Genomic DNA, 14,334 nt, shown 5'->3' with positions numbered 1-14,334 from the left:
ACAAAATATAAAATTACCTCCAACCCTGAGCTGAAACTATAGGAGAGCAGCAAACAAGCCCTGTAGTATTGTTTTAGATGAAGCACAGTGATAGCTCAGTGCTTCCTTCGGGCCTCCTCTTTCTTCCTGAACGAACTCCAGGGAATGGCATCATGTCAGGCTTTCCAGATGGATTATGTGAAGCCATAGCTCAATGTCATTTTCAATAGGAAGCCTCATAATTAAAGGTCAAATAGTCACTTCATCTGCAATCAATCAATAGAAAAAGTACTAATACGAAGAACTAATCAATCAATGGCAAATGCACTAATAAAAGCAATGAATCAAATTCAGCATCTGTGTAGAGGCAAGTACACTGAAGAGATTGAGACAGGGCAAAGGCAAGAACAATAAAATAAATTGGAAGTGTAGGTACAAGAGAATATTTAGAAGGATTCTCGAGCAAGAGTTTTCATCTTTGGTTCATTAGTTACCTGGGCACCACTCAGCCTGCAATGATTTATTCTTAAATAAAAATACTGTATATAATAATGAATAGTATCTCCTAAGGCTTACTTAATGTATTCTATTGGAGGTGTCATATGCAGGTGCGTGCGTGTGTTCTGTGTGTATAAGAACAGTAGGAAAGATATTTTGATAGTGACCTCAAAAGGGGTAGATATAGTTTCTAAATGCCAAATAGATCTATTATAATTTACTGTATTTCACCTTTGTGTGAAATACAGAGGTGAGAGACAGTATAACGCTGAGTGATATTCTCTGAAATACATACCCCGCTTTCTGGAATATGATTTTTTCACACTTAGTGGGATGTTTTTTCATTTCCATGCAGGTGAGAATTTCCCTTAAGATAGTGGACTGTGGCTCAGGCTACTGTCACAGCACACATCTGTATCAGTGATGTCCTCCTTACCGGAGGACCTAAGGATCTCTTTCACAAGAGAACACTGCAAAAACAAAGTGTATAAGCAGACAAAAGTCAAATTGACTCAACCCTTTAGAGCAAAACAGCTACTTCTGACTGGTGTTCAGAGTACCCGTTTGCCTGAAAATTAGGTTTCAGAAAGCATTGGAAACCGAAGACTATAGCTTTGAGATTCAGAAAAATAAAAAAGACAAAAAAAAAAAAAGATCTAATGGGTAGGCATTTTACTTATAGAATAGGGAAGACTACTGCTCATGCTGCAGTATGCTTCTTAGGTCAGGCTCTTTGTTCAGAACAGCCAGCTCCGGCACAGAAGGACATGGTGGAGAGACAAAATGTCCATATTGGTTTTCCTGACAAAAGCAAACCCCTAGGAGTGTATGGGGTTTAAAAGCCCGTTGGAGAAATGCAGGAGTGTATCTGGTATGGCCATGGCTCAGCATCTATTCTGAGGACACGGGCTCATTTGATCTCTGGCTCTGGACATCTGAGGCATCTGGCAGCACTCGCCTCTGGACACCCTACCTTTGTAACAGCCCCTTACTTTTGAGGAGACTTGGAATGTTAGACATCACCAAGTGGGAAATAAAGTGCAAGATGATTTCTTTGAAGTCAAAAATTAAACCAGGCCTATTACATGAATATCTAGAGGATGAGGGGTCAGGGGACTGGAGCCCTGGAAATGGTAACATAGTTGTAACTAATAGAGCTAATGATAACTAATAACAACTACTACTTAAAAGACTGCTTCTGCTTAAAAGACTATGTGCTGTATGCTAGGAAGCACACCAACTCCTGCAGGTGGGCCACAGCAATCTACACCTGTGCAGTTGTTGCACACATTCTGTCCTGTACTGACTACCTGTTATGTAAAAGTGCTGTGCTAGGTACTTAACACATTGTATCTTTAACCTTCATAAACTTTATAAAGTATTATTCTGCTCCATTTTACAGATGAAAAGCTAAGGTTCAGGGAGGTTAAGCAAGTTGTCCAGAGTCACAAAGTTAGGATTGGAATGTGGCTTCCAAAGCTCTCTCAACTTCCATAGGATGATATTACAAGAAAGCCTAACAAAAATACTGCAAGGTATAGACATTCAAAACAGTTAACCCTTGAACAACATGGGTTTGAACTACATGGGTCTACTAATACATGGATATTTTTTTCGATAAACACGGTACAGTACTGTAACTGTATGTTCTCTTCCTTATGCTTTTCTTAATCATGTTTTCTTTTCTCTAGCCTACTTTATTGTAAGAACACAGTATATAATATATATAATGTACAAAATATGGTTAATCGACTGTTATCAGTAAGGCTTCTCATCAACAGTAGGCTATTGATAGTTAAGTTTTTGGGGAGTCAGAAGTTTTACATGTTTTTTGACTATGCGGGGGGAGGTGGTTGGTTCCCCCAAAGCCCCCTACTCCTGCATTATTCAAGGGTCACCCATCTATCATTCATTCAGATCAGCAGAAGCCCTACCTAGCAAGTGCTCCTTAAAGAGTTTGTCCAATTTCGAAATCACTTTCCAAACTCGGCAAGATTGACAACAGATTCTATCAAACAAATATGCTTGCAGTCAGTAAAAATATTATGAAATGTCTTTGTTTTCTAGCTTACAAACTGAACTTCTTTAACATGGACAGAGCAATGTCATGATTTTCATCCTCTTAAGTGAGTCTCATGCCAAAATGTAATTTTTAATGCGAGTCCTTACCACAATGTGCCTACTACTTCAAGGAGTTTGTGAATGATGTATATTTCAATAGCGTTCCTGACTACTTAATGACTTGTTTTTAAAGACCCTATTCATCTATTCATGAGAGACACAGAGAAAGGCAGAGACATAGGCAAAGGGAAAAGCAGGCCCGATGTGGGACTCGATCCCAGGACCCTGGGATCACAACCCGAGCTGAAGGCAGGTGCTCAACTGCTGAGCCACCCAACTGCTACACTTAATGACTTTTAGTGACTAAAAGCATGGATTCAGGCACCTGGGCAGGTTTTTGGGACAATGCCACTACCCTAGATAAAGCTTAGTAGAAAATAGCACTTTTCTTCTTGATCTAACTTTTGTCCATTAAATAAATACATATTTCACTTTGAGTGCTTGAATTAATGATAACTACATTGTGTTTCTTTATAGAAATAACATTCTGAAATGAACTTTAAACTAATGTCAATATCAGATTAGAGTAACAATATTTCTACCTTGCTCCAAGCTTCCAAAAAGTAAGTTAACATTTTCCAGGGACAACTCTAGAACCTTCAAAGCCATGTTTTTGCACATTCACTTTCTGAAGTTCCCCACCCTTCCCCATCCCTGTCACCCTGTCCTACAGCTTTTGATGTGAACCTTCCACACTGAAAACTTTTTATGAGAATCAAAAACATAATTACAAATTTTTATTTATTTTTTTATTTATGATAGTCACACACACACAGAGAGAGAGGCAGAGACATAGGCAGAGGGAGAAGCAGGCTCCATGCACCGGGAGCCCGACGTGGGATTCGATCCCGGGTCTCCAGGATCGCGCCCTGGGCCAAAGGCAGGTGCCAAACCGCTGCGCCACCCAGGGATCCCACATAATTACAAATTAAGTTAAATCCTACAGTATTAAATTTAGACCTTCAAAAATTGGTTCAATCAAATAATGGCATTTCAAAGGAATGACCTATCCTCACTTTGCTTTTGGTTTTTATCTACAGAGTGGACAATACTCCATTCCACTTAATTTGAAGAGTTGCTTAAGTTTCAAAATCATAATATATAACTGTCTGAGGATAACATTAGGTTGATTTTTTAAAATTTTATTTATTTATTCATGAGAGACACACACACACACAGCGGCAGAGACATAGGCAGAGAGAGAAGCAGGCTTCCTGTATGAAGCCCAATGTGGGACTTGATCCCAGGACCCTGGGATCACACCCTGAGCCAAAGGCAGGTGCTCAACCACTGAGCCACCCAGGCGTCCCTTAAGTTGATTTTTAACTTTCTGAGTCACTTACCCAGTGTGAGGGACTTGTGTGTAGAACAGAAAATGATAGCCACAGTGTCTGCTGGTGTGAAACCCGAGTTATTCCTAGGGGCAAAAAAAGTGTTTTACAAATACTTATATAAAAATCCTACTTAACACATCCCAAATCAAATGAAGTAGGTAGTACCTACCTTCATGTTAATATCATTTTGATCAATCCTGGTGATACAAGTAATTCTATGCCCAAATGTAGAGAGGTGTCTGAATTTCTTTTTAGAAAATCATTCCTGAGTCATTTATCCATGAAGAGAAAGTCTTACAAATGTGTGGTGGACCCCACTTCTCCCCCCTTCCCCATCCCTCTTTGCTAACCTCTGGCAACCACCAAGCTGCTCAAAAACCTTTTTCAAAAAAAAAAAAAAAAACTTTTTCATTTCAAAATGTTCTGTATGTGGAATGATATGGTATGTAACCCTTTGGGATTGGCTTTTTTTTACTCAGCATAATTCACTAGACATTCATCTCATCTAAGTCATTGGGTATATCAATAATTTGTTCCTCTTATTGCTAAATAGTATCCCATGACATATATGTACCATAATTTGTTTAACCATTCACCTATGGAAGGACAGCTGGACTCTATCTAGTTATTGGTTATTAAAAATAAAGTTGCTCTAAAAATATGTGGTGGAGGTCTCTGGAGATCACATACATAACCAGGCTGTGGTGTAGTGCTTTGTGAAAATCATGTAGTGGGGACCTCTGTTGGCAAAGTTACTAGGCGTATCACTTGACATTATTTCCAGTGGCTCGAAAGTGTTAATGTATCTCCATAATAGTTTCCCTCAAGAAGCAGCATACCTTTCTGGCAGCAAACATGGTATGAAAAAAGATTTTTCATCATACATTTTAGTAAAAAATATAAGTTCTCACTCCTTGAGCAGTTACTGTGTATCAGATCCTCCTCTAACGTCTATACATTGGAAGACAACTATCCCATAAGGTAGGCGATACAATAACCCGACAGAGAGAGGAGAAAACTGAGTGACACCAAAGTTGTGTAGCTTTATCCAGGGCCTCAGAGCTAGAAAGTGACAGAGCCACAATTTAAATCAAGTCTGCTTACTCAGCCATTAGAAACGACAAATACCCACCATTTGCTTCAACGTGGATGGAACTGGAGGGTATTATGCTGAGTGAAGTAAGTCAATCGGAGAAGGACAAACATTATATGGTCTCATTCATTTGGGGAATATAAATATAGTGAAAGGGAATAGAAGGGAAGGGAGAAGAAATGTGTGGGAAATATCACAAAGGGAGACAGAACATGAAGACTCCTAACTCTGGGAAACGAACTAGGGGTGGTGGAAGGGGAGGAGGGCGGGGGGTGGGGGTGAATGGGTGACGGGCACTGAGGGGGGCACTTGGCGGGATGAGCACTGGGTGTTATTCTGTATGTTGGCAAACTGAACACCAATAAAAAATAAATTTATTATTAAAAAATAAATAAATCAAGTCTGCCTTCGGTGCCTATACTATAGGCACAGAACTGCTATGTTCTGATTGTTATATTAAGCATTAATATACTAAACTCCATTAAATGTTATGGGGATCGGTACCGGTGAATTTCATATTCCGATTTTTCTATTTTGGGACAGGAAGACATAGAGAACCAGGAGCCAAAAGGATTAGAAATGTTATTGTGGTTAGTGTGCTTGTTATGTTAGAAACTGTTCCTTCCTGCAGAATCAGGATTTGAAGGTACAGTGAAACTATTCGTTCCCTGCCTTAATTTAGCAAATGGAAAATGCTCCAGAACCTGACTCTATATGTATATAGTTTCAGATATAACAATCTACCCAATTTTTAAGGATCTCTAATGAAAGCGATCCTACCACTTTCCTTAGTAACCTCATCCTCACATAAAACTTTCAATGGAAGAAAAATCTTCCCTAAATAGATCTACACATCCTGTTTTCTTTGTTATGTACTTACTGGAGGGGAGAAGGGCCTTCTTCTCTTATACCTCTTCCTCATCCCCTGTGTTAAGAGAATATGGAAATTTCCTTTGGTCTTCTCTCTTCTGAAAAGTCATGTGTTATCATGCTTCCTAACTAGTCTTACCTCCAGCTCTTTTTTTTTTAATTATTATTTATTTATGATAGTCATACAGAGAGAGAGAGAGGCAGACACAGGCAGAGGGAGAAGCAGGCTCCATGCACCGGGAGCCCGACGTGGGATTCGATCCCGGGTCCCCAGGATCGCACCCTGGGCCAAAGGCAGGCGCCAAACCGCTGCGCCACCCAGGGATCCCCTCCTCCAGCTCTTTTTGGATAACTTCCCAAATTGAGTTTTTTGGTGTCTCACCTCAGTTGAAGATTCTCCATGGATATGTGACTTTAAAATAAGACTGCCTTACTGTTCCTACATTTTTATTCTCATATTTATATTGTGATATTACATTTCTTTTTAAACATTGCACTATATGGCTGACATATTCCTTGATCCCTTTGTTCATTATACATAATGGTCACATATATGTGTGTGTGTGTGTGTGTGTATACACACACACACACACAGAGATTGAGAGAGAGAGATTGAGAAAGAAAGAAAAAGAGGGGGTAGGAGGGTTATGGCACCAAAGAAAAGGATTGTCTTTTTTTTTTTTTTTTTTTTTAAAGATTTTATTTTTTTCAGAGAGGCACAGAGAGAGAGAGAGAGGCAGACGGAGAAGCAGGCTCCATGCAGGGAGCCTGACGTGGGACTCGATCTTGGGTCTCCAGGATCACGCCCTGGGCTGAAGGCATTGCTAAACTGCTGGGCCACTGGGGCTGCCCAGAAAAGGATTATCTTGAGCTTGGCAGAGAATGGGGGACAATGATGGAGCATACAGAGGACCCTCTTGAAGGAAATAACAATTGAGCTGGGCTTTAAAGGCCAGGTTTAGGTGTGGTAGGTGTGTATTTCAGATAAAGGAGAGTGAGGCTAAAATCTGGGGTCCAGGGGGCAGTTGGCAAAGAGCAGCCTCTTCAGGCTGACTTGTGTGCAGGGATACTGGCTTGTGACCAGGAGTGTGGACTTGACAAGATGCGCTAAGGAGGTCAAGAGGAGTAAGCACCCACTGTGGTGTGAGACTGGTGATGATGAGGCTGGGCAGGAAGGAGAAATTTGGAAGGGCCTGAAGAATCACAGTGAGGGCAGCGATGCTGGTAAGAGATATGAAGATAGAATCAAAAAAAACTTGTTGGCTGTTGATCTCTGTGAAATATTCCCTCCCAGCAGCTTAAGAGCACAGGCTTTGGGGAGCACAGACACCTGAATTTCAATCCAGACCATCCTTTTGCTTATATATAAAATGGGGATAATACTGCTGGCCTCTTAGGGGTCATTGTGAGGATACAATACCAATGTTTGTTAAGAATTGGCACATTGCAAGTTTTTAACATAAGCTAGCTGATATTATTGTTGCTGTTACTTTTAGAGAGGAGAAACAAGAAGCTTGGAATGCATAGGATTAAAAGGAGCACTAGGCTGTTAATGGAAATTGGGAAGGGAAGAGGTGGCCCAATGGGGTCTGGGGAGAAGGCTAAGGAGATGAGCGAGGAGAATCTGTGTTAGTGAGAGAGTTCTATGTTTTCAAGAAATCTGGTAAAGAGAAGAAAAAGATCATGGATATCTGCAATCTGAACATGACCCTGCAGAGAGAGTGAAGGCCCAGTGGGTAGAAACAACTGCTGAAACCAGGTCCTTAGAAAGGCCCGAGAGCCCAGGCTGCAGGTTTAACCTGAGAGGGCTCATTTCTCAGTTGGTGAACTGGACACAAAAGAAGACAAGGTGAGTGAAAAATAGAAAATTTTAATGTAGGGAATGGGAAAGTAGAGGCAATTTATGTCAGATATTTCACTTTCTTTGTAAAGCATAGACACTTCACTCATCCACAGAGTTTGGGGTAATAAAGAGGCCTGGGTGTGTAAGAAATTAGGAGAAAGGCACATCAGGCACTAGGACATAGATTGACTTCACAGTGAATAAACCCCTTCTACAGGAATGGCCACCCACTCATGCTTGTAGAATGTGTGGCATAACACACTGGCCTTGTTTGAGGCCATTCTCCAGCAATGCCTGTTGTGTCAGTGACACTATGAAGGCCTTTGTCATCTTTTGCTAGCCCTGTTTATAACCCAGTGTGGCTGCCTCTGGATTATGCTGTTTGTTGTTGTTTTTTTTTTTCTTTCCACGACAGTCCAGCAATACCCTTCTCCTTTAGTGAACTTTGTTCGGCTTGATATCTTGCTCTTTCCAGGTGGTAGTACACTTCTAGTGTGTCAAAGTCTCTCCAGCCCAGAAGGCTCTGATTCAATCTGGCATTGGCTGTCAGCCGTTAGAGCTGTACTTCCGGTGCAGCTAAGAAGGATAGCTGCATGACCGGCTCCCCTGTCTGGAGGTAAGGAGGCTTCAGGTAAGGTGGCTGAGGCTAGGCCTGCGCGGGGAAGGTTCCAGCCCGATCTGAGTTGGAACACAGCCCTGCAGTTCTACTGCCACAGCGTCTGCTAGTGGGGAGGGAGGAGTATCAGCACATAAAAACGGCCCGTTTATGGTTAAAAACAATACTCTCCCTGCCTGAACACTATCTGGAGAGACACAGAACGGGTCTTGAGGAAAGCCAACAGAGCAAATGCTCACTTAAGCCTCCATTCATGAGGAGGAGAAGGATGGTGCTAGTGAGCCACCAGAGCAGGAAACAAGGAGCGTTTTCTAAGCCCTCTACTCCTGCTACTTCCTTCTTCCTGGAACCGCCTCAGAAGCTCCAGTGTGCTCCTGCTGCCTGCTTTCTCCAAAAAAGGGGAAGGTTAATAAACGGCATCTCTAAAGTCAGACACCGCTAGGAAGTAGGCTGCCTGGAACTGGAGACCAGCTTGCTTTCTGAGAAGGAAATTAAGAAAATAAAGACACCGACACCACCACCACCACCATACAGTTAGAGGAGCTATCTCGGTAGGTAACCCTCCTGCAGCCACGTTCCGTCAAGGGGTGGCGCGATGGCAGAAAGTCATGCCAACACCCAGAAAAACGAAGCACCTTGTGCATTATGGTTAAGTGTAATGACTATAATTATTTTCAGTGATTAACGTCTCTATTGTGTTTGCTCATGCTCTTGAAAGGAAAGGAATCACATTACTATTTATTTTCTAACTCTATCTTATCTCTTTTTAATATTGATTTTCCTTTTATCCTGTTTTTATAATCCTTTTGATCACTTTGGCTTCCCTTGAGATGTTTATTTCCTTTTCTTCCCAACTGGTCTTTTTATGCTCTCTTACAGAGCTTTCAATCAGTGTTTCCCACATAATATTTATCGTGCCTTTCTCTGCAGTACTCACAAAGGAAAACATGTCAGAAGGTTTTACTAGTAGAATCACAGAATGTGGAACAGAAAAGGTCCTCTGAGAGAGTTCCATCTAAGCCCACTGTTTACAGAGGAGGAAACTTCCATGTGAAATACTTTCCTTTGTTAACCTCTGTACCTGTGTTTTGTCTTTACTTAATTTTAGGAGAAGACCTCATCTGTCATTAGCTGTGTGCCACTAAACAAGTTACCCAGAGCTCTGTGGCTTAGTTTCCTTGTGTCTGAAACGGTAAGACTTACCATTAATACTAATACCTGCCTTCCCTCCCTCCCACACCTCCTTCCCTCCTAGGGCTACAATGAGAGGCTGATTGAGACATCGGATTAAAAATGTACTGACAAGAGGATGAAAACATCTATACAGATATTCAAAATTTGTCTTCTTCTTTTTCCTTTCTTAATAGTTTGTCACTCCAGTGATATTCGAGTTTCTATTACTCTAGTTATCAGCTTTCTAAACTGTCTTTTATGTATTTTTTTAAAGGCTCCCAATTACTGCTTTCTTATTCTAGCTTTTTCAACCTTTTATGGTAAACTTGACAGTTTCTCAAGGTTGCAGACTGTGGACAGGGTGCTATGGGCAGCTGACTCTTGGTCTGATGGATCGACTCTCGTTTCCTAGCACCTGTGACAGTGTAACATCAAAGAGAATGTATTACAAAGCTAGAAATGCTAATTTCTTCTCTTCCATCATTAGTTTTTGAAATAATACAGATAAATTATTTTGGCATAATAAATATTTGAGAGTTGCTAATATTTATTGAGCACTTACTATATGCTAGGTGTTATGATGAGGGCTTTATGAGCATATTCAACTCATCAAATGACTCGATGAGGTAGGACCTACTACTATCTCTATTTTATAAATGAGGAATGACAAAAGTCACAAAGTTATTAAATAGGATTGAAACTCTGACTCTAGAATTGGAATTTTTAACCTCTGTTGACAAATAAAAACACAAATAAAAACACAGAGTATTTAAATGTATTTTAAATACTCAAAGTAGTAATTCACATGCCTGACCCTAGATAGGTAACATGTCAGGTCAGTAAATCCAAGAAATGTTAACCAAGTAAGAGGAATGTTGTAGGCAAGTAGGATTTTCTAGTCTGGGTCTCTCCTGGTTTATGCTAAACTTCCATTGTCAGAGGTCAGTGGCATACTGTACCAAAAAAGAGAGACCGATTTTCATGCCTAAGATTTTTGTCTCTTGATATCTGGACTGGATTTAATGAATTGGCAAGAAAAAGATGAAAAACAAACCACAGGCCAATTTCACTAATTTCAAGTAGAAAGAAACAAAGGGTATGAAGAGAAAATGAAACTCAAAGAGTATAAACCTATACTTAGTTCAGACTCTTGGTGTTTTTGACTAATTTATTTGTGTGAGCGAACTTGAAGAGTTAAATACTCTCTACAGATCTCCTAACCAAAACCAGCACTTACAAATTTAAAAAATAACTGAGATCGTTTAGTGCAGCAGAACAAGTGGGGGCAAATGTCAAATGGAAATGGATTGTAATTCCACACATACTCTTTGCCATCTGTTATTAAACAACTAAAATCTGATTTTAGGCAAGCCATTAAACTGAACTACTCTAGGTATGGGTCCTCATCTAACAAAACAGCAACAAAAATGCATAGTATCATGGTTTCTGCTGTCAGACTTTCATGAAAGAACATATGTGTAGTCTCTAGCATGGTGCCTGGCACCAAGCAGGGTTCAATAAATGTCAGTATCTTTCATTTCTCTAATAAAATCCTTAGGTACAATGAGGTCTCTCATACTGAGAGAAAAAAAAAAGTGCAAAAATAAAAAAGTAAAATCCACCATCTTCTAAATTTTGTTCAATTGAAAAAATCCCCAATTTTCAACGTAATATTTTGGAAGTATGCCATTTTACCAAGGAGCATGATTACAGCCACTCCCTATTTTGCTGTTTATCAAAGAATGTACACGTCTGACAGTCGGTTGAGCCAAGTTCAAAATGCAAGAGGACTTCATCGAAGGCAGAATAAAAGGGTCTTAAAAATCTCAAGGCCTTATGAAAATCTAGTCTACTCCATACTGAAAATTCTCAGTTTAACCAGTTGTGACACCACCTGGCCCCAGTACTCATTCAGCAATTTTAGCAGTGGCTATTCTGTGCTTTCAGGACATTTGCAGTCACTGACAGGATATCTGTCTCCTACCCAGTCTGATAGGCTAGGATCAGTGGGTCTGATTATTACTTCTGCCACAAGGACCAGTAAACAAACAGCTGGTGAAAGGCAAACATCTTTTCTAGGGCGACATAACAAATCATTTACAAAAAGAACTTTAAAATAGCTCCTACTCCTACACTATCCAATTAAATCACATTTTCTCGGTGTCTTAATGGCTCCGGGCTTCACTTTTACTTTATAAATCACAACCACAAGCTAGGGAAAATGGTTCAAATTACACCAATCAATAAATTTCTATTGAGTGTTTACAATCAGCCTCATGCTATACCAAGTGCTGTAAGAGCCAAGTGCCCCACTCGAGGCCTAAGCCACCCATTGCTCTGCCGCTGTTTCAGATCTCAAAAACAACCCAGGTCCAGGACGCCTGGGTGGCTCAGTCAGTTAAGTGTCTGACTTGATTTCAGCTCAGGTCATGATCTCAGGGTTGTGGGATCGAGCCCCACATCAGGTTCCATGCTATGCGTGCAGCCTGCTTAAGATTCTCTCTCTTCCTCTCCCCTCCCACTTTGCATGCACATGTGTACACTCTCTTTCCAAACAAAACAAAACAAAAACCTGGGCCTTTTACCTTGTGGCAACTCACTGCCATCACCTGGCAATCTGGTGTAAGCCTGTCTTTCCAGTTATTGTTATTTTTTAAAAATCTTTTTCTACTCGTATTGTCCCACCATGTCTGTGTGTGTCCGTGTCCACATTTACATTATTGTTTTACCCTCTCCCCACCAAGAAGCTCCTCTCTGCCTCTCACTTTGCTGAATAATTAGCCCTTCTTTATAACTCACATCAGATCCCATCTCTTCCATTGAAGCCTTGCTCTACCAACTCTCTTTGGAAGTGCTTTCTTCTTTGAATTGACTACAACTTGGCTCACTGTCCACAGGGAGGACACTTAGTTATCAGACATATATCTAGTCTATAAAGTCATACAAGATCAGAATCATCTCTTCTTTGTGGTAATCACTGTGATGACTTCCTCATACTGAAGACTTAAGTACTATCTGCTGAACGGACAATACTGGTGGAAGAAGTTGCATTAGAGGTGAGCCTGTGAGAACAGGAAAGATGATGTAGGGCATGGAGGCTAATTTAATGAGGACAGCCTCAGCAAGGGACAGAAAGGAGAATGCATGACGTTCCTCTGGCGAACGGCAAAAATTTTACCTCGACTTGGAGTGTAGACAGCAGGAATGCTACTAGTGGTTCATATAGACCCCCAAAAGGAACTTTACAGGCACTGAAACCACCGAAGATCTCTGATAAGAGCTATTATCAGAACTCTGAGTTATTGGAAGCAGTATGAAATGCAGTAGAGGAATTCATTTCAGAAATGAAGATACCTGTAAGATACCCACTACAATAGTCTGGGGAGAAAAGAGGCAACAAGAGCCTGAATTAGGGAAGTGGCTTTGGGAGCACAGAATATATTACAGAGGTAGGACCAAGACATTTAAAAAATAATGATACAAATTATTCCAGTCTGAGTAACTCTGTGGATGGTGATCCCATTAACAATAATGAAATGAGAGAGAAAGTGGAAGTATTAGGGGAAAAATTTAATTCCATCTGAGACTGAGGTATTGTTAAGATAGGTGGAGATATCTAAATGGTTAGTGATAAACAGTGCTGGAATTCAGGAAAAATACTGGAATGGAAGGTTGAGGCTTGAAAACCATCAGCAGGAAGCTGACAAGTTGAGCCAGTAGAATGAAGGAGGCCACCTAAACATACATGATGTGAACAGATGACAAAGGGCCACAGAGAAACCCTCTGGAAACATCTATAACCTGAGGGTGGCCGGAGCAATATGGAATGGTCAGGAAACAGCAGAAACACTGGAACAGCACAGTAAAAGCCAAGTAAATAGCATCATTTGTTATTTAGAAAACTAACAACCACAAGAGATATTGTTATCACTTACCTTGTTGAAAAGAGGAAGGTTAAAACCATAAAACTCAGCTGAATAGAAAATACTAAAGAAAAAAAAAGATTGAATCCAAATTAGGGCTCTGAAAATATCTGTAGTATATTTGCTGGTATGCTTAGCTTTATCTAAAACTTATAGGAACTCAAGTAGAAAAAACAAACATAACCTTGCTAAACTGATAGAATCATTGAAGTTAGCGGGACTCAAATTGTTCTTATGGAAGATATCCCCAGGCATAATCTACAATGTCTCCTACTCCACAAATCTAAAACCCTCCCTGATAACTCAGTTATTTAATTTGTTCAGTTTAGAAAGAGCTGGTTTATGCTATGGGTATTTATAGCAAATAGCATAACTGTAGTAGCATGTAATATATATTGTGGAATAACTCATGCTGATTTTAATAACAAAAAATTCTTAGGTATTATAATTACAAAGTTGTCTTTGCAGAACATAAAGACTCCTAACTCTGGGAAACGAACTAGGGGTGGTGGAAGGGGAGGAGGGTGGAGGGGTGGGGGTGAATGGTTTGAATGGGCACTGAGGGGGTCACTTGACGGGATGAGCACTGGGTGTTATTCTGTATGTTGGTAAATTGAACACCAATAAAAAATAAATTTATTATAAAAAAAAGCATTACACAGGACAATCGTTAAATCTGTCTTTTGCTGTACCTGGTTATTGAAAATTTTCTTAATTTTATTATATAATGTCCTTATATAAGATCCTATATGAGAAATTACTTTTGTAATTGAAAATAAAGGGAAATTTTTATTTCCTTCTATCATAAGAAAAAAAACAAAAACAAAAAACAAAGTTGTCTTTGTATAAGGGATAAACAGAACAAAAGGCTGATTTTTGATCCT

The 14,334-nt window shown here is 40.1% G+C and overlaps 1 protein-coding gene across 2 annotated transcripts in view; it reads right to left on the bottom strand.

The window, feature by feature from the left end:
- The window catches only part of SLC10A7 (solute carrier family 10 member 7), a 241,070-nt gene that overhangs the window by 24,969 nt on the left and 201,767 nt on the right, over positions 1 to 14,334 (bottom strand). For both annotated transcript variants that reach the window (XM_055336459.1, XM_055336458.1), the window contains 2 exons: positions 13,463 to 13,514; positions 3,942 to 4,015 (listed from right to left, as the gene is read on the bottom strand). In XM_055336459.1, the coding sequence (XP_055192434.1) occupies positions 3,942 to 4,015; positions 13,463 to 13,514 (126 nt within the window). The remainder of the gene's footprint in view (positions 1 to 3,941; positions 4,016 to 13,462; positions 13,515 to 14,334) is intronic.

The sequence above is a fragment of the Nyctereutes procyonoides genome, unplaced genomic scaffold (genome assembly GCF_905146905.1).
Source record: "Nyctereutes procyonoides isolate TBG_1078 unplaced genomic scaffold, NYPRO_anot_genome, whole genome shotgun sequence".
NCBI classification, from domain to species: Eukaryota; Metazoa; Chordata; class Mammalia; order Carnivora; family Canidae; genus Nyctereutes; species Nyctereutes procyonoides.
This window is presented reverse-complemented; position numbering and strand designations above follow the sequence as displayed.